This window comes from Ambystoma mexicanum, chromosome 11 (assembly GCF_040938575.1).
Source record: "Ambystoma mexicanum isolate Mex_15411 chromosome 11, UKY_AmexF1_1, whole genome shotgun sequence".
In the NCBI taxonomy this organism is placed as follows: Eukaryota; Metazoa; Chordata; class Amphibia; order Caudata; family Ambystomatidae; genus Ambystoma; species Ambystoma mexicanum.
The window spans coordinates 988,114,107-988,132,206 of NC_090934.1; the positions used below are offsets into that span (position 1 = coordinate 988,114,107).

The 18,100-nt window shown below is 45.1% G+C and overlaps 1 protein-coding gene across 1 annotated transcript in view; it reads right to left on the minus strand.

Moving 5' to 3' along the window:
• The window catches only part of LOC138505094 (uncharacterized), a 717,078-nt gene that overhangs the window by 617,892 nt on the left and 81,086 nt on the right, over positions 1-18,100 (minus strand). The window contains exons 11-13 of the mRNA XM_069625408.1: positions 13,890-14,156; positions 6,500-7,100; positions 4,238-4,902 (exon numbers count right to left, since the gene is read on the minus strand). Of these exons, the coding sequence (XP_069481509.1) occupies positions 4,238-4,902; positions 6,500-7,100; positions 13,890-14,156 (1,533 nt within the window). The remainder of the gene's footprint in view (positions 1-4,237; positions 4,903-6,499; positions 7,101-13,889; positions 14,157-18,100) is intronic.

Below are 18,100 nucleotides of genomic sequence, written 5' to 3' on the forward strand. Positions count from 1 at the left end.
CTCTGTATGCTGTCTGGAACGAAAGAAGAAGGAGTAGTCATAAGTGTCAGAGGGCATAGGTCGACAAATTAAGAACGCTTTGTGCTTCGGTCAATAAATACATTGTTGTCGCTGTCTAGCAATTTCTTTCAACGCCTGGAGTAAGGAATGCATGTTTAATTATATCTTAGTGAATACTGGATGTCATCAATGAAATGTGCACATAACACAAGAGTATATGCTTTTAAACTGCAGTGGGAGCTGATAGAAGCACCACATAGTTTTGGATGCAAATCATATAATGGCAGCACTGGTACATGTGTGAATGCACCTTACAAGTGATTTTAACTAAAGGAGGGATAGGTGCTGGCAATGAGTCCATTCAGTTAAATAAAATATGTATTCTCTGCCTTGTGATAGGCAAAGATATTTCATTCGTGTAGCTTTACATTCCAATCTAAGTCAGTATGTGTTTCACACTTATACATATTGTTATGCGAACATCAGGGTTCTTGGAATATGAAGGTGACATAGATGACACAAGCAAATTAAACTAATATCAGTTTAAATAAATAACAATATTCAGTGCATTCCATTGTAGGTAATGTGAAAGTACTTTCTTTAAAAAAAGATTGAGGTGTCTTTGATAAACAGAAAATAGAGAAAGAATCACTATGTGCTTAAGAATTGAAACCTTAATTGGAGGCACATATATTGAAAGAATCAGATACAATTAATCCCCATCCCTTGTGGAGAGCGAGAGCAGCCGCCCATCTGTATGCTGAAACCTGCATGCACATGGATAGTAATGTCAGAGTGCTGGAACGATGAGATGGTGAGCAAGCTCTTCAAGGGCAGAAAAGTGCAAGGAAGTGAATGAAAACGAGCAAAAACAACAAGTTTTTGTTGTTATTGATAAATTGAAGAAATGAACCTCTCCAACCAACACACTGAGAACACATTGATACCCATACATCAAAATGCTGGGAGGCACATTCTCCCAGTGTGTCTGTAATTAACACTATGTATTATGAGAATCCTGTTATGAGCCAGTGCAATCCAAAATCTAAGTAAATAAAATAATGTAAGAGGGACTGGAGAGTTTACAGAGAGCAGGGCTGACTGCCTGATTCCATATTTGCAAACGTTGGCCACTGTCACGTTGGTTGGGCCATTGTTTTTCTTTGGTTGGTAAAGGGTCAATATGGTGCATGTAAGGCAGTGTTCACAAACAATTAGACTCATACATTTCATATGATTTAATGAGGTGTTGGTACATATTCATATTGTGTGAAAAATTATGTGGCAGATTAGTTAGATGAAAAGTTTAAAAACTTAAAGCAATGAGTATAAACTCATCTATTATATCAATATCTTTATTAGGGTAGCCAGGGCAACATGGCATAAAAGGTGCTTTATATTGATTGTGTGAAGTGCTTGAATTTGAAAAGTTGATGGAGGTTCTCAAACAACTTGACCCCTACATATCAACTAAGCCAAGTAGGTATTGCTTGGAGTTACTTATTCTTTTTAAGAACTTTATTTTTGGAAATTTTAAAAACAAAGGAAACAGTTACAGAACATTCCACCCCTACTGGGGGTGAGTAACCCCAGTGTCTTCCCAAAGCCCCCCCATTTCTCCCCTGGACCGACCAAAGTCAATGTTGTAATGACACCCTCTGACGAACTGGCTGAACAGCCGCTGGTTTATGTATCTCGGTGGATCAAAAAGCAGAGTTTTGGGGACTGCATTTCCCCCGACGAAGTCGTAGAAGAGTTCTCGATTGCTTCGTTGATCAAAAAGGTCACTAGAGGACATCATATGTCGGGGGAGGGGGCGTGCGTGTTGGGGAAGTATTTTGATAAATTCAGACTCAACGTCTTGACAGTACAGGATGTCCTTATGCCAGTGTGCCACCGACGGTGTTGGTCCTCTGCCCCATGACATGGCAACTCTCCTTCGAGCCAGGGTCAGCAATAACCCAGCCAGTTTCCTTTTTCCGGGTGAGAGTAGTTTTGTCATCCCGAGCAGTGTTGCCGTTGGGATGGGTTGCACTTCCTCTCCTATTATTGCTGTTGTGGTCTGGAGGATTTGTGTCCAGAATGGGGTAAGTTTGGGGCAGTCCCAAACAAGGTGGACAGAGTCTGCAGGTGAGTATCCGCACCTTTCACATTTTGCTGATTGGTCCGGTTGTTGTCTATTCTTTTTTAAGGGGCTGAAGTACGTCTGATGTAGATAGTTAAAGTGTATTTGCTTTAGGCGTGAATTAAGGGCTATTTTTTGGGTTTGTTTCAATATGCATGCCCACTCCTCGTCTGGGATCGTTAGCTGGAGGTACCTCTCCCATCTAGTTTTCGTGCAAGTATCGATGGAAACCATGTCTGATAGGATGGATTTATAGATTTGTGAGACTTGTCTGCCTTCACCCTGGGCTTTGATCATGTTGTGTAGTAACTGCCACGTTGGAGGTTATTGCGGGAACATGGGGAATAAAGCCTGTAGGGTATATCTGGTTCTAAAGTAGATGAACTTATCCAGGGGCGTGTTACCTCCTCTTTCAGTTGCTTGTTGGGGTGTGATAAAGGAGTCTTGACTGAACAGGTCTCCAAGCATTTTATCTGTAGCTTTTCCACCCATTGGTGGAAGACCTTTTCAGAGTTTAAGGGGATCCCCGGAATAAATTTGATTGGAAGGAGGGGAGAGTATCTCACCTGAACATCATATTTTCGTGCACGTTTTTTCCATACCCCATATGTCGCTAGAACCACGTTCATCGTGTTAATAGGCACAGGGAGCTGACTAATCATAACGGCCCTTAATAAATTGGGCGTTGCTAATGCCCGTTCTATCTGCACGTGTGGTCTGATAAAATGAGTAGCATACCAAAAGCTGAGGAATGGCTCCTGGGCCACCCAGAAGTATCTTTCTAAATCAGGAAGGGCCAGTCCACCACTGGACACTGGGAGTGTCAGTGTTGAGTGAGCAACTCTGGCCGGTTTGCCCGCCCGTAGTAGGTCGAGAACTAGGCTTTTAATTTTCTTCATAAAGGATTGTGGGATCAAAATTGGGATATTGGAGAATAGGTATAGTAATTTTGGCAATTTCACCATCTTGACTAGGGAGGCTCTCCCCCATAAGGTCAGTGGGAGTGCTTTCCAACGGTTTGCTTTTTCCTGCAGTGTTTTCGCAACTGCTTCATAGTTATCTTGGAATACCTTGTGGTAATTTAGCGACATCAGTATCCTCAGGTAGCGCACCTTTGAGGTCTCCCAAGCGAAGTTGTAATCGACAGTGAATTGTTTAGTACCGGGAGTGAGTGGGAATATAATTGATTTTGTATGATTCATTTTTAAGCCCGATATTGCCCCAAACTTGATCACTTCTCTCATAACTGGATTAAGATTTTCCACGGGATATCGTACAAATAGTGCATCATCAGCGTATAAAGATATAATCAGCCTGTGTGGGCCAATGGTGAGGCCCCTGTGGAGTTGCTGGGACAGCAGATTTGACGCTTATGGTTCCATTATTAGGGCGAAGATTAATGCCGAGAGTGGGCACCCTTGTCTAGTGCCTCGTTGTAACCTGATGGGGGAGGACCAAGCCGATCCCACCAGTATGGTAGCCTGGGGGTCGCTGTATAATATGGAGACAAGTTTAATGAATCGGGCGCCTATGCCCATTTGAGTTAGTACGGCGAACAAGAAGGGCCATTCCAGGGAGTCGAATCGAATGCCTTTTCGGCATCGAGTAAAACCCGACAGCCTGGCAGGTGGGGTCTAGGGCCTCAGTGATACCAAACAGTCTCCTGATGCCGAACGTCGTGCAGCGTCCGGGCACAAACCCGGCCTGGTCCGCAAGCACGAGGCCCGGCATCAATGGTAGTAGCCTGCAGTGACAATTTTTGCCAGAATTTTGTTATAAAGGTTGAGAAGGGAAATGGGTCTATAGGATGCGCACTCTTCTGGGGGTTTGCCTGCCTTGTGTAAAAGGATGATGTTGGCCTTGCGGGATGATCGTGGCAGGGAGCCTGTTTCTAACGTTTCGGAGTATACCTCTGCGAGTATAGGAGCTATGGTTTCCAAAAAGCCCTAGCAAAATTCCCCGGTTAGACCATCGGGTCCTGGGGCTTTGGTGTTTGGGAGGGTTTTAATGGCTTCTACTATTTCCTCTGGTGTGATTTCATTAAGAGGTTCACGCAGCTCTCTTTCTACCCAATAAAGCTAAGTGTCTTCAAGATGTTTAGGCCGTCTGAGCCTGAGTTGCATTTAGAGGTGTATAGGTCTTGATAGAAGGTTTGGAATTCCTCTGCGTTTTCTTCATCTGGGTGTACAACTGTGCCGTGTTTAGAGTGTATCCTCTCGACCATTGTCGGATTTCTGTCGGCTCTGATAAGTCTCGGGGGAATGGCTCCAGGTCTCTGGCCTTTGCCGTATTGGCGGACCTGGCTGTTATGGCCTAAGAATTTCAGTTTGCGTTCCGCCGTGGTCTTGAAGTTTTGTAGCTCTTCATTAAGTGCTGCTTGGGTGTGTGGGTCGTTCTTGTTGGAGAGTTTGAGTTTGAGTTGTTTCAATCTTTCTTCACTAGTGGTGAGTTCCTGCCGGATCAGCTTAATGATTCCGTTCTGCTTGGTAAGGCAAACTCCTCTTATGAAACACTTTAGCGTTTCCCAGATTGTGCTTGGAGATGTCACCGTGCCTAGGTTTATGTCTAAAAAGGTTGATATTTCGTCACAGAGTTCGGATGCAAAAACTTGGTCTTGTAGGGATCCAGGCTTGAAGCGCCACTGCAGCAGGCGGGATTTAGTAGTGGATGGATTGCATATGAGGGTCACTGGTGAGTGATCGGAGAAGGTTTTAGGTAAGATTCGACATTGTTCACAGTGGAGGAGGCCGCTGGCAGATACCAGCAAGTAGTCTAATCTGGAATTAGAGTTGTGGACTGTCGAATGCAATGTGTAATCACGCTGTTCCCAATTGCTGTGTCTCCAGATATCAACCAGGTTGTAGGCTCTGCAAATTTCCTATACTTGGAGGCTGGCTTTGGAGGTCGGTAGAGTTGTGCTTCGCGACCTGTCTTTTACGGAGTCTAAGACGGAGTTAAGGTCCCCTCCCCAGATGATTGTTGCTGTGGTTTGAGTTGAGAGGTGTGTAAGTACCCAATCAACATTGTTTGCTCCGTCGACATTGGGGCCATAGGAGTTGACAAGAATGATGTCTCTACCTGCAATAATCCCTCTCACTAATAGTGATCTGCCTTCTGTGTCCTTCTCAACATTGATAATCCGGAAGCCAGTTTGATGGTTAATCAGGAATGCCACTCCTCTGGCGTATGATGAAAAGGAGGAGAAGTACCTGTGGCACCCCCAGTTTCTGGCCCATTGGTGTTCTTTCTCAGTGAGTAGGTGGGTCTCCTGAATCATGGCGATATCTACTTCGTGCCTCTTTAAGTATTGAAGGATCCATCTTGTTTTAGAGGGGAGGTTGCCTCCTCTAATGTTCCATGTGGCGACCTTGAATTGTGCGACCAGTGTGGACGATTAAGCTGGTGTTATTGTCTTCGTCCTGGGTGGACGTCGGGCACTTTGTGAGGCATATTTTGCTGCTTGTTGGAAGTTTTGGCGGTGTCCCACAAGGGGTATCAGGCTTGGCGTGTGGTCTGCGGGGCGTGGGGGGGGGGCAACAGGTCGGTGGCACTTTGACAATTCCATTCTTTGGCTTCCTTCCTTACACGGGCAACCCCCGTCTCCCACTTACTGTTTTTGATAACTTTACTGTGCAAGGGGTACCAGGGGCCTCCCAAGTTGCACGCCCTTGGAGTGTTTAACTCCTGCGAATATTTTGGTTAGAATGCTGTATGACTTGCATGCAAGTGGGTACCGTCGACCACGCGTTGGTTAAGGTGGATTTCTGTGTGCTCTTTCTCGCTGTGCTTGTGCTTGGTTAGGGTCTGGCCCGGGGTATCCGGCTCTATCTAGGAAAGCGTTGGCTTCCTTTGGTGTCTGGAAGAAGTGGGCTCTCCCCTCATGCTGAACTCTGAGACACGCTGGGAAGAGCATGGAGTAAGTGAGTTGATTATCCCTGAGCCTTTGTCTGACCGAGGTGAAGGATCTCCGCTGTGACTGTACTGCTGGGGAGAAATCTGGGTAAAAATGTATTCTTGTCTCCTTCATAATGTAGCTCGCCCTTTTCCCTGGCTAGCTGGAGAATGGGTTGTATACGAATTGTTCGTTTTACAACTGTTCGAATGACAATTGACCTTTTCACAATTGACCGAATTGTGAAGGTCAATTGTACCATATATGTGAGGGGAAACCCCCCACAACCCCCCACCCAACGCCAAACCCCCCAAAACCCCTATATATATATATATATATATATATATATATATATATATATATATATATATATATATATATATATATATATATTCGGTCAATTGTTAAAAGGTCAATTGTGACCCTTTAAATTCGGTCAATTGTTCATTCGAACAATTGTAAACGAACAATTTAGGTAATACCGGAGAATGGCATCACGATCTTTGTAATTGAGTAGCCTGGCGGTTATAGGTCTAGAGGGTTTCCCTGGGACGGGTTTGGAGGATGGAATCCTGTGAGCTCTCTCCACCACGAACATGTGGGAGAGGGCCTCACGACTGAAAAGGGTGGTGCATAGCTTTTCAACGAAATCTGCCATTTTGAGTAGGATCTGCTGTTCCCTCACCCCAATAATCCTAATGTTATTTCTTCTGGAGCGACCCTCTAAATCTTTGCATTTGGTGATGGTCGCCTTCATTTGGGATTCCAGGTGACTGACTTTAGCTGCCAGGGTTGCTGTACTCTCATCCAGATTCGACACGTGTTGTTCGACCTCGTTGAGGCGTTCTGTGTGGGTGTCCATTCTGTGTTGCAGGAGATCTACCTTCGAGGAGAGCCCATCCATTTTGTTATTGAGGCTCCCAATGCCGGCTTTGAGATCTAGTAAGCGGCTCTTAATGTCTATAGTGGAAGTTCCGTCGTCCATCTGGGCAATGCTGCTGGTCGAGGGTTCAGAGTCCTCTTGGAGCCTGGGGGTCTTGGGGAGTGCGCCGGATTCAAAGGTAAGCTTCCTTTGGGACCTGTCTGTTTTCCCCATTGAGGTGGTGCGGCAGAAGGCGCCGCGAGGGTTGTGATGTTAGATGGTGGTTGTTTCGCTGCTGACTGACTCCGAGAGCTGGGGTTCGTTTATTCTTAGCTGAAGTGATTCGCAGGGGCGACTGTGCTAGCAGGGCTAGGAGACGTAATCCGGACCTTTGTCTCCGATTGTGCTTGTTGTATTTCTAGGTCTCTGCCGAGTGGGAGTCGGATGGGAGGGGTTCAGATGCACCTCTCCCTGGTGGTAAGCCATGAAGGGTCGCCCCGGAGAGCCAGCCAAAGTCAGTGGGTCGTGTGTGTCTTCGGGGGGGGTTTATCTCCTGTGCAGTGGACTTGGTTGGATATGGTGATCCAGCTGGTAGAGGCAGCTATATGAGGAGGGGGAGCGGTAGGGAGCTGGCGGCGAGTGCTTAAAAGAAGAGAGGATTTCCGGGAGGACTGTACAGGTCTGGGTTGGTCACCTTCAGCCCGCTCCGCACCCAAGGGCTGAGTCGGGCCGCAGAGCGTTAGTTTCTGCTCTCCCTCTGTCTCTCTGGCACATCCGTGGTGCTCCGCTGCTTGGAGGCGCACACTGTATTCTGTGCGCTGTGCAGGTCCGGGCATGTGATGGGAATGAGTGGGTAGCAGTGCTCTGTCTCCTCTGCCTCAGCCATCCGCTGCCGCCTGGGGTGGGACTGAGCTGATTGCAGCTCTCTGACGTTATCTGTGGTCTCTGGACCTGCATTTTGTCACCGCTGGGATTAGTGCAGTTTGTTTGCCGGCCTCAGGCTTCGGGGGGAAGTAGGGAACCAGGGGGGGCAAATGTATTTGCAGTTACTTGATCTCGGGTTTTTGGCTGGGCCTGGCTTGATCGCACTGGGGGGCTTGAGCAAGGCTGCTGGCAGATAAACAGGTTTTATCCCCAGTGCGCTCCGTACCTGCTGAAAGTGTTCATCTGCTGGGCACACTTTCACGTTCTGCTTCCGCCTCTCTCTCACCGCGCTGGGTCCCCGGCGCCCAGGGAAGGGAGACTGAAGAGGGGGGGAACGGAGCTGTCATCCTCCGCTCTCGCTCTGTGGTCGCTGGTCTGGCTCCCTGGTGCCCCGCGCCGCGCCAGACAGAACCAGCGTGAGGAGAGGGGGAACCGGGAGGTAGCACGGACCAGCTCCTCATCCTGAGGCTGACCCGCGCGGGTGATCAGGCGTTCGCTCAGCTCTCCTGTGGGTCTCCGCGGTCCCTGGATATTCGCTCTGGCCTGGGCTGCTGTTGCTTCGGCAGGAGGGTTAGAGCAGCAGGGGGAGGGGGAAATCCTCTCCGATCTCCACCTGGAGTTTGCGGGTGTTCGTCCCAGCTCTGCCTCCCGAGGATCGTGTGAGGGACAGGCAGATCTCCCTCACCCCACCACAGCCGTGGCCCAGATAGTCTTTTCTCGCCAAGGCTCCCTGCGGGCCGGCGCGTTCCTCCTGGGTGTGGGCGCAGGGTGGGGCTGCGTTTAGGACCTCCAGACCTCCGTTTTCGCCCCAAACTTCATGATGTGATAGAGTAGAGTCTGTTGACACGGGTGGTCGACGGTCCAAGCAGGTTTTACAGAAATTTACGGATGATTGTGTCGGATTAATGTTAGGCCGTGTGGGAGCTCACTAGGAAGCGGCCATCTTGGTTGGCCCTCTAGCGCCTTTTGGAGTTACTTATTTACCAAACCAATATAATATAAAGTGCAATGTGTTTTGTGAGCAAACAAATGCATGCTGAAGAAAATATGCTTTGACAAAAAGGCAATTAGATGAGGAGGAGAGTGTAGGAGAAAGGGTGTTCATTGTGACCAGTCAACGTGTAAATGCAGTCGATAGACACAATCAATATTATATGCAAGGAGAACAAACGTAATCCCAAATTATTTTGAAAGAAAACATAGATTTCAGTATCAGAATTGAGCCAGACATTTTTTGTCATAAAAGCAGAGTTTTGGAATCATCAATGTCCATGGGCCTCATTAGGACCCTGGCGGTCCCGTAATAAACGGTGCCGGTACGGGACCGGCACCGTTCATTACGGGCTGCCCTATTACGAAGCCTGCTAGCGGGTCCTACTTTTCACGCCTGGTCAGACCAGACGTGAAAGGCAGGACCCGCTAGCAGGCCAGGATGCTAACAACGTACCCGTCGTTAACGGGCCATTGTTAGCATCATCCCCACTCCCATTGAGCATGGGAATGGGGATTGATTTTTACCAGGTCCCAGAAAAGGGCAATAACCGGGTCCGCCAAGGTCGCAATGACCCGGTTATTGCCCTTTTCTGGGACCCGGTAAAAAAATCATTACCGGCGGCAGACATGTCCTTAATAAGGGCACGGCTAACGGTCCTAATGAGGCCCCATGACTCTTATCTGTCTGAGATTCAGGTTAGAGGTCTCTCTTGCCAACGTGCAGCGAAAGTCTACTGACGCGAACAATTCTTGATCACCCTAAAATTATTTTTGTGCAGAGGACTGATTGAGCTACCAACATTCAATTTGTTACAAGCATATTCCCTTGTAGCAACATTAAACATTTATTTGTAGGAACATTGTAATTTTAAATCTGAAGAAATGACAAAGTAAACATATTTTTTACCACATAGAAATTCTATGTTTTAATTCCTGACCAGTGGGCACATTTTACAAATGCCTCCTTTTAATGTCCCTGGAACATAATTGGAAGCTGTGTCGTTTCAGTAGCAGTAGAATAAAAAAAATATCTCAGCATAATATGGCATTTCATGGAGTTCATGGATACTAACAGCTAATATTGCTGTTAGTATCCCAGCACATTTTACCGGGATGCTAATAGTGTTTTTTTTAAGTTGAGAAAGGACATGTACGCCGTTTTGCAACTTAAAAAGAAACATTTAAAAAAAATATGGACACCCTGGATAGGGGGAGAAGGGACTACATGTTGTCCCTTCTCCCTTTTCATGCGTCTGGACACTCCAGGAACACTAGTGCTCCCGACACCGGCGAGGGATATAGAAGCAGAAGGTAAGAGTGACAGGGATGAGAGGGGGTGAAATGTGTGGATAAGGGGAAGGGATTGCAGAATGGGGACGCAGGGCACGGAGGGTCACTTACATCACTATCTGGAGGGGGAAGATTGCAGCCTCCAGCTCTGAGGAGGCTCGCAGCTGGGGCTTTACCATGTGGCTAAGCACCATTTCTGAGCCTACTCATTGGCTGGGAGGCCAAGACCATGCCCCCGGCAGGTACAATTGTGATGGATCTGGTCGTATTCAATTCTCATGTAGAGGATTTTCTCCTTCTTGGATCACAGAGAGCAGTAGGGCCGATCTTTGCATAAGGCAGAGCAGGCGGCAGCCTGACATGCCTGTCTCCAGGGGGCGTTGAGAGGATCAACACACACACATGCTTTTGCATCATTTAATTTTATACAGTAATAGGTACACTGTGTACGGTGGTAATGTCATGTAAAAAAAAGTGCTACTCGAATCTAAGATCAGACTCCGTCTGAGAGCAATGTATGACGTCATTTTGGGAGGTCACTCCCTTACAACTCCTGCCATATTGGAAAAACACTGACATAAAAGCATCTTTTTTTCAATATAGGTGCAGGCTTCGAGCCTGTTCCGCTGCGGCAGGCGCCACTGGGTCTTGTCCTGTGGCGGGCACCACTGGGTCTCCTACTGCTTTCAAGAGCTCTGTCAACCACGGAAAGTTACAGGTCTTGAAAGCATGGCTGCAGGGATCTCTGCGGGGGATGGGGGGAGGGGGTGAGTGTGGTTCTAAATGGTATTGGGTGTTTGCTTCCTCCTTCAGTTCACATACAAGGAAACACCTCGCCAAACATGAAAGCCGCTTTTCCAGCCGTAGCAGACCCATAGTGTGCCGTAACTCGTCTGCAGTGCTTTTGGTTTCTTTAAAAATCTGTTTGAGAACATCCATCCAGTGTTTTTCTCCCATGGTACTTATTGCAGAGGAAGCCGTCGCTCGCAGTCAGCAGAGGCGGCAGAGCCAAGCCCCCTTCGATCTCTGCCGACTGCCGTGTCTTTCACCACACTGGCGTTTCCTTCGAGTTAGTGCCTGCAGAAGTGGAGGCAAGGTCCTTCCCATGCCGGCCGGGCTATGTGGCAAGCTGAAAGGTTCCACCTCAGGCATGCCACAGCAACAGGGCATTGAGCGGTGCAATTGGAACCTGTGACAACACACCCAGCATAGTGACTCCAAGCAGATGAGTGCTTGAGTCGGGCACAACAAGACAAAGCGATACTAATGAGAAAGGAACCTGTGCCAATGAAATGTCTTGGCAGACATCACAGACCCCAAGGTGATGCGGTTGTCTTGTTTGCCACCGCAGGGACACTGCTAAGAAAGCCGTAAACACTTCATAACCATGGGTGGTATAAAATGCATGCCACCTATGTGCTAATTATTTCGCAGTGTTTTCCCAGGCTGGTGTGGCCTAGACTGAATGGGCAAACCGCCCTTGCAATGACTTCGTCTAATCAGTCCCTAATAAAGGCAATTTGTTTGATAAGTCCGGGTCTCTTCACGGACTTATCAAGGCCATCTACGCACTTAAAGCTTCTCAATAGACCTCTGGAAACGTGGTGGCTGGGCTTTTTTTGTAAACGTAATGAATGCTTTGGTGTGGAAAGAGGAACCATTTCACTGAAACCAGAGGACCTCACGTGCCTGTCATACCTGGCAGTTGCGGCTGCAGCCTGCGCAGTGAAGCCACAGCCCAGGAGCTTGCAACACAGGTAGGGTGCATGTAGCATTCACCATGCATTTGATTTTTAGTTCATGGAAGAAACAAATTAGCTTTTATATGTGTTTTTAAACTGTTGAGTAATTCTGCCAGTAGCACCATGGTACCTAAAACACACCCTTCGTTATCTTCATGGGCTCAGTGAAAACTCGGAGCACAATGTAAAAGCCAATGTGTTTTTCTGTCACATGCCAAGTGCTTTTCCACATGCTCCCATAATGCCATTATATGCCTGGCAGAATCGCCATATTTTAAGCAGGGATGGTGTCAGGGCCTTTCAACCTTTTCAAATGGAAGGGGCCTCGAGCCTCAGTGGGTCCCCCAGCAACTACCCCCCCCCCATGTTGCCAATCACCAGTCTTGTAACATAGCAATATGTTTATTTCTCTATTTTTGTTCTAGGGCTTAAAATGTACGCTTTGCAGCACTCATTAAAAGCTGCATTTTCCCACGTGATATGCAGAAGTGCTATCACCCCATTGCCTTCTAACACTGGTTCCTCCACATCACCACTTGCGGACAAAGAAGGGTTTAGAGCTCTTCAGTGGGTATTTTATGTTTAATATCCCTGGTGGCAAAGGGCAAAGTCAAGAACACATAGGTAAATCCTCCCACTTTCTGCTGAAATTATAGTGGCAGTAATTCTGCGGGGGATAATTCCGCCAAAAATGCCACATAGAGTCCAAAGGACTCGAAAAAATGGGGATGAACTCTCCCACCCCCACTTGTAATTTGGCGGTAATTCCGCCAGACAAAGTGGAGGTAACGGTAATTCCATTAGGTGGTATTCCGGTAGGATTTACCACTGGAATACCGCCCATCTCATGATGAGGCCCATAATACAGGTAATATTCTAAGAAGGTCACCTAGTATCTAAAATATGCATTTTCTATTGCATTTGTATTTCCATCTAGTTATTTATCGAGTGTCCTATTTAGGTATTGGCCCAAAATGTCGCTCTCACAATTAAGAGGGCCGAAATTGGTGACCTTTTATTTTAGACCCCCCTACACCATATATATATATATATATATATATATATATATATATATATATATATATATATATATATATATATATATATATATATATATATGGGGCAGTGGTATGTAATATAATGTCAATATGGGGTGGTGCGGGGGGTCTCCCCCCGCATATGTATGTGGTGTAAGGGGGGTTTACATTTTATTTTAAAATCAATAAAGTCAGCATTGTCGGTCGTCGTAATAATAGTGGTCGCAATAATCCCCCTATTTACAACATTTGCAACACACCAATTTTGTTATTGTCATTTTGGGGGGAGTGGGGTGCCAAAGATGCTTCCCGTCTGGGGTGCAATCTCGTGTAAAACCGGCTCTGGAGAGCAGCGATGATATGGGGCCGTTTTGTGCCTTAAATCAAACAATTGTTTGATATTTTTTCTGCAATATTCCATATTTATTTCACAGCCAACTCTCGCAACAAATGATGCTGAAGAAGTAAAGCTGATATCCTTAACATTATGTTTCAGGATTAGACTTTTCTTACGTACTGAATAACCATTCCAATGTTTCTAGGTTAAGATTGGATACAGCCAAGTAACAATTTGTTTAAGGAAAATATTCCCAGAAAACGCACCTTGGTAGCACTACAGAGACACATATTTGGAGAAAAAACATCAGTAGTGAAAGCTTCCTTTTTCTATGTTTTAGCAATTTTTGCAGGCAAAGGGGCATTGACATTTAAATATTTGCAGAACATTGAGGCATATGATGGCATCTTTTCGTCAAAAACATGTGCACATGGATTGTATAGACTTTTTCATAAAAAAGCTTTTTTGTCTTTTTTGTTTCAGCTTTAAAGCATCAATAATTATGACGTAGTGAACAGCTCTTGCATTATTACGTTTAGCTTATTGCTAATAAAGAAAATAAATTCACAAGATCACCATAGGTTTTGGATATACTGAATTCATATTTGCTGGTACAATGTCAGAGAACAAGTAAATCAGTCTAGGGCATTCATGAACACAGTATACAAAAACAGAAACTCAACTTACTTGTGTATGAAGATGTGAAAGCAGGAAAACTGGTATAATTACCAGCAGCGACTGTCACAATGCGTATTGTGTAGTTTGTCCCAGGTACCAGGCTCACAAGGGTGGCATAGGCAGTGCTGTTTGTGACACTCCAAGCCCCCTGTGAACTACTGTATGTGATGTTGTAAATGAAGTCTGCACCAGTCATATTTGCAGCAGGCGTCCACTCAAGGGAGATTCTGTTTTTCTGCACATTCTTCAAGCTCAGGAACTCTGGCATTGAAGGATCTATGGAGCATGCAAATATGTCATGAAAAAAGACGGAAGTGAATCGATTCATTGACTATGCTTACCAGGGTTGTCCAACTGCAGGCAATGAGGGCCAGAAAACATGTCAGATTGTCGGGCTATCCCGCATTAATATTCATGAGATAAATTTGCAGACACTATTTCTAAATTCAGGCTAATTTATCTTATGAATATTAATCAGGGATATCCTGAAAAAAGGCCAGGTTTGCAGCCCTGGGGGCCTGGAGTTAGACACTCCTGATGCAAACAACAGAATACAGGATACACCTCTGCTATTCAGCCAAGCCATCAAATTTAGAAATAGGACTACATATGGAATCACATTTCTTTTGTCAGTGAAAACTCTGTAATAAATATGTTGAATAAATACGTATTTAATACACTTTAACAATATGACCTGCCCCTCTTTGCATGAGCATCGGAGTACTTCATATGCAACACATTGGCAATCAATAATGTAGCAGTAACGATGGAGATTACAGAGGGATGTAAATAGGGCAGAGCCAGGTACAAAGACATGAGCTGATGGCATTGAGGAGAGCAGGTAAGTGGGAAAAAGGCAAAAGTTTGGGTATCTCTCGAGGACTCTTTTTCAATGTTCCATGTCCAAGATGTAAAGAAAAAGCCATTATTGATTTTTCAAATTAATCTTTCATTAAGTACATTAAGAATAAGCACCCTGTGACTCTCTAGAGGTGTTGGCTTATGGCTCCAATGATCCTTTGCCTTTGACTATATGGCGAAGGGCAGATGGGAGTTGTAGGTAGGGCTGGGCGATATATCAACTTTTGGAAATATATTAATACACTTTCAGAATCGATATAGGATGAGACAATATCATTAACATCGAGTTAAATACATACATATATACATTATTACATAAAATACCCTTTTGTATTTAATTTTGATATTCACACAGCTCGGTGTATTCTCAAACAGGAAGAGTAACCTTGTATGTCCACATCATTTTGATCAGTGTCTTATAAATAAAAGTGTTTGTGACATCTCACATGTAGTTGGCGGCTAACAACTGAGCATTTACCCAAACAAACATATTGAGATATGACTTTTGGTCAATATTGCCCAGTAATAGTTGTAGGCCAAAACATCCGGAGATACAAAGGTTGCATTCCCCTGAAGTACAATGAAAAACTGCACATTTCCTCTTGTTATTGGTCTGGAAGTGGGGTAGAAAAATGTGGAGTTAATAAACTACAATTAAACACAATAGCATAAACATATAATCATTAACAGACCACGGAAGCAACTTAGCATATTTCCCTCACAATTGCAGGAAACAAAAGGGAAGAAGTTGGTATGGATATGAGGACTAAATAAAAAGGTGGACAAAAAGAGTAAAGAATGCATCCAATATTCAGTCCTCCTACTCAATCCTTATTTTGTCACACATTCACTTGAAGTTCTCATGATTCCCCAAGCACCATGTGGCCAGTCTCCCTATCTCTATTATCCAGTTTTCACCCTGGAGAGGTTACTTGGACTCCAGGTTTCGTGAAACAAGATTTTGTGCCAGATTCCAAGCTTTTCTTTATCCACAATCTGATTTGAGTGAACAGGAATTTGGTAAAATGAAGAATCATTTAAGAAGAATAGCTTTCAGTTGAGCTGGACATCAATGCTGAGGACCAGGTCTATTAATTCTTAATCCTCTGCCAGCTCGGAATGATATTAAGGCATCATGACATAAAATACGTGCAGATGCCCCTCTCTTTGCCACAGTTACAGAATTTGGAGTCTAAGACCGATTTTTATTTCAAGAGACAAACAGCCATATTGATGATCAATTTAGATATTGTGCCGGGTCAGAATAGAGACAAAGACACTGTTTTGATATTGCTGCTTGTTTTTTCATTAAATTATTGAAAAAAGGCCTAACTTTTCCAATTGCTCTGTGGGTGTTCCCTTGCTATATAAAACACTAAGGTGGTCGTTCATCATCAGGAAGTCATACAATGAAAACAAGTCTGCTGTCCAAGAACTAATCCTAACTGATCCTTCCACTAGTCTAACAAACTAAGTTCAAGAGAATGTCTCCCTTATCCTGATTGTCATTTCACACAATTTTTCTCCTTTGCTTCAGACTTCTTTTTGGTAGTTTAACTTAAAAAAGTCTCTAGTCACTTTCTGTGTACATTCTTGTAACTCTTTCACAGGTTCTTTTTGTTATCCCTCCTCCTTAGTGATTGTTTTCCAGGAATCTCTATACATTCTCTGGCTTATGGGTTGCTCCACAGTGAAGTGCCTTTTGTACTTCTGTAGTATATTCTTACTTAGTTGTGACATATACTTTTGGTATGGAATGTTCCCCCTCTCTTGGGGTGGCTTGGTTTGTGTATCTTTTCTCTTATGGGCTTTACTTGTCTTCCCTTTATAAAACTTTCTTTCTGGTTTACAGTCTCTGCCTCTTAACATATGTGGTACATTCCCCTCTTTCCAGGGTACTTGAGGCCCAATCTTAATGGTCTCTTTAACAGCTTTTATGGTGATTCGTTATCTCACATTATTACAGTTCCATTTCCTCAACTTCAATTTCATTGTCTCATCAATTCCACTGAGACATTGTTCTCCTGTTTCATAATGGTTCTCCGCCGGTCTTCCTGTTCTCCCGTTCTCCCCGTTACCTTGCAATTTGTGGGGGAACATCTCTGGCGTCTGGATTCGCTTGGGTTGAATTCAGTCGTTTACATTGTAAACCTTCTCGTCTTCTCCAGTGTCCCGCTCTCGGGCCTATCTCTCTGTGCGACCTGATAAGCCAGCGGGTATCTGGACCGTTCACTGACTTTGCAGCTTAGCGTTTTTTGTGCGATTGTATGGGTACACTGCCCACCACAAAGTCTTTGTGGTCAAGCCACCACCTTGATTGGAGTTCCTGTCTCCTTGGTTTCTCTCTCCTTATCAACGCTTGGTGTCCAGCGTCTTGCTCTCACTCTCAGAGCTGGTCCGAAAGTTGCAGGCTCTGCATTTTCCTAATTCACTCCGCCTCTCTCAGGTGTTACGCTGCCAGGGGACTTCCCTTGTTTGCGTATGCATCTCTCTAGTTCTTTTTGCATCAGCGTGTGCTCTCCTTTCAGCCTCTTTGTCTCAGTTAAAAGGTGGTCTCTATTTAAAGAGACAGACTCTCTTTCTTGTTTGTAACAGTATATTTGAGTTTCTTCTTCAGCCAAGTCTCTTGTTTTTATCCTGTTCTTCACATCTGATAGTCCCATGTATGCCACCATGGGGAAATGCTTAGGGAGTTCCTCACAGAAATGGCAGTCCTTATCACCTAAGGGAGAGTCACTCCTAGTTAGGTGCCACTTGCCCAGACTCCTATGGAGATTCTTGCAAATCGTGCTCACCTCCCTAGCCTCAACAGGGGAGGCACCCCTTGGGGAGAAGTGACGAATTACCTCAATGCATTAAAGTAGGGAACTTCGAATTGTTTTCCGGGTTGTCACAGTCAATTGAAAATCACGTTCCCAGACACATTCATCAAGCCACTTATAAAAGAGTTGCATATTGTTGTTGCATAATTGTTTGTTAATTGCCTTGGTATTTGTGCTCTACATTATCTAAACCATTTCTTTCAGAGCCCACTTCCTACGTCCAGACGAAGTGTTCCTCGGCTAGAAGATGAGCCAAATGCGATTTATTATTGAAGGTAATCCCTACCCCAGTAGGCTGAATGACTTCGGAGCATCACTCTCATGAACATGTCATCTTTGGATTCCTGATAAATCCTTTGTGTGACTGAACAGGTTGAAAGTCAAATTGGGATTGTCTGGTCTCAATCCACATTTCGCCCAGTGAATATCTGTTGCTGGATCGATTTATGGTATCTGGCGGTTCATGATTTAACAGCCACAAGCTGCATGCATGGTGAGTAATATTCCAATTGGTGCTCTGTTGAAGTCCCCCCAGCC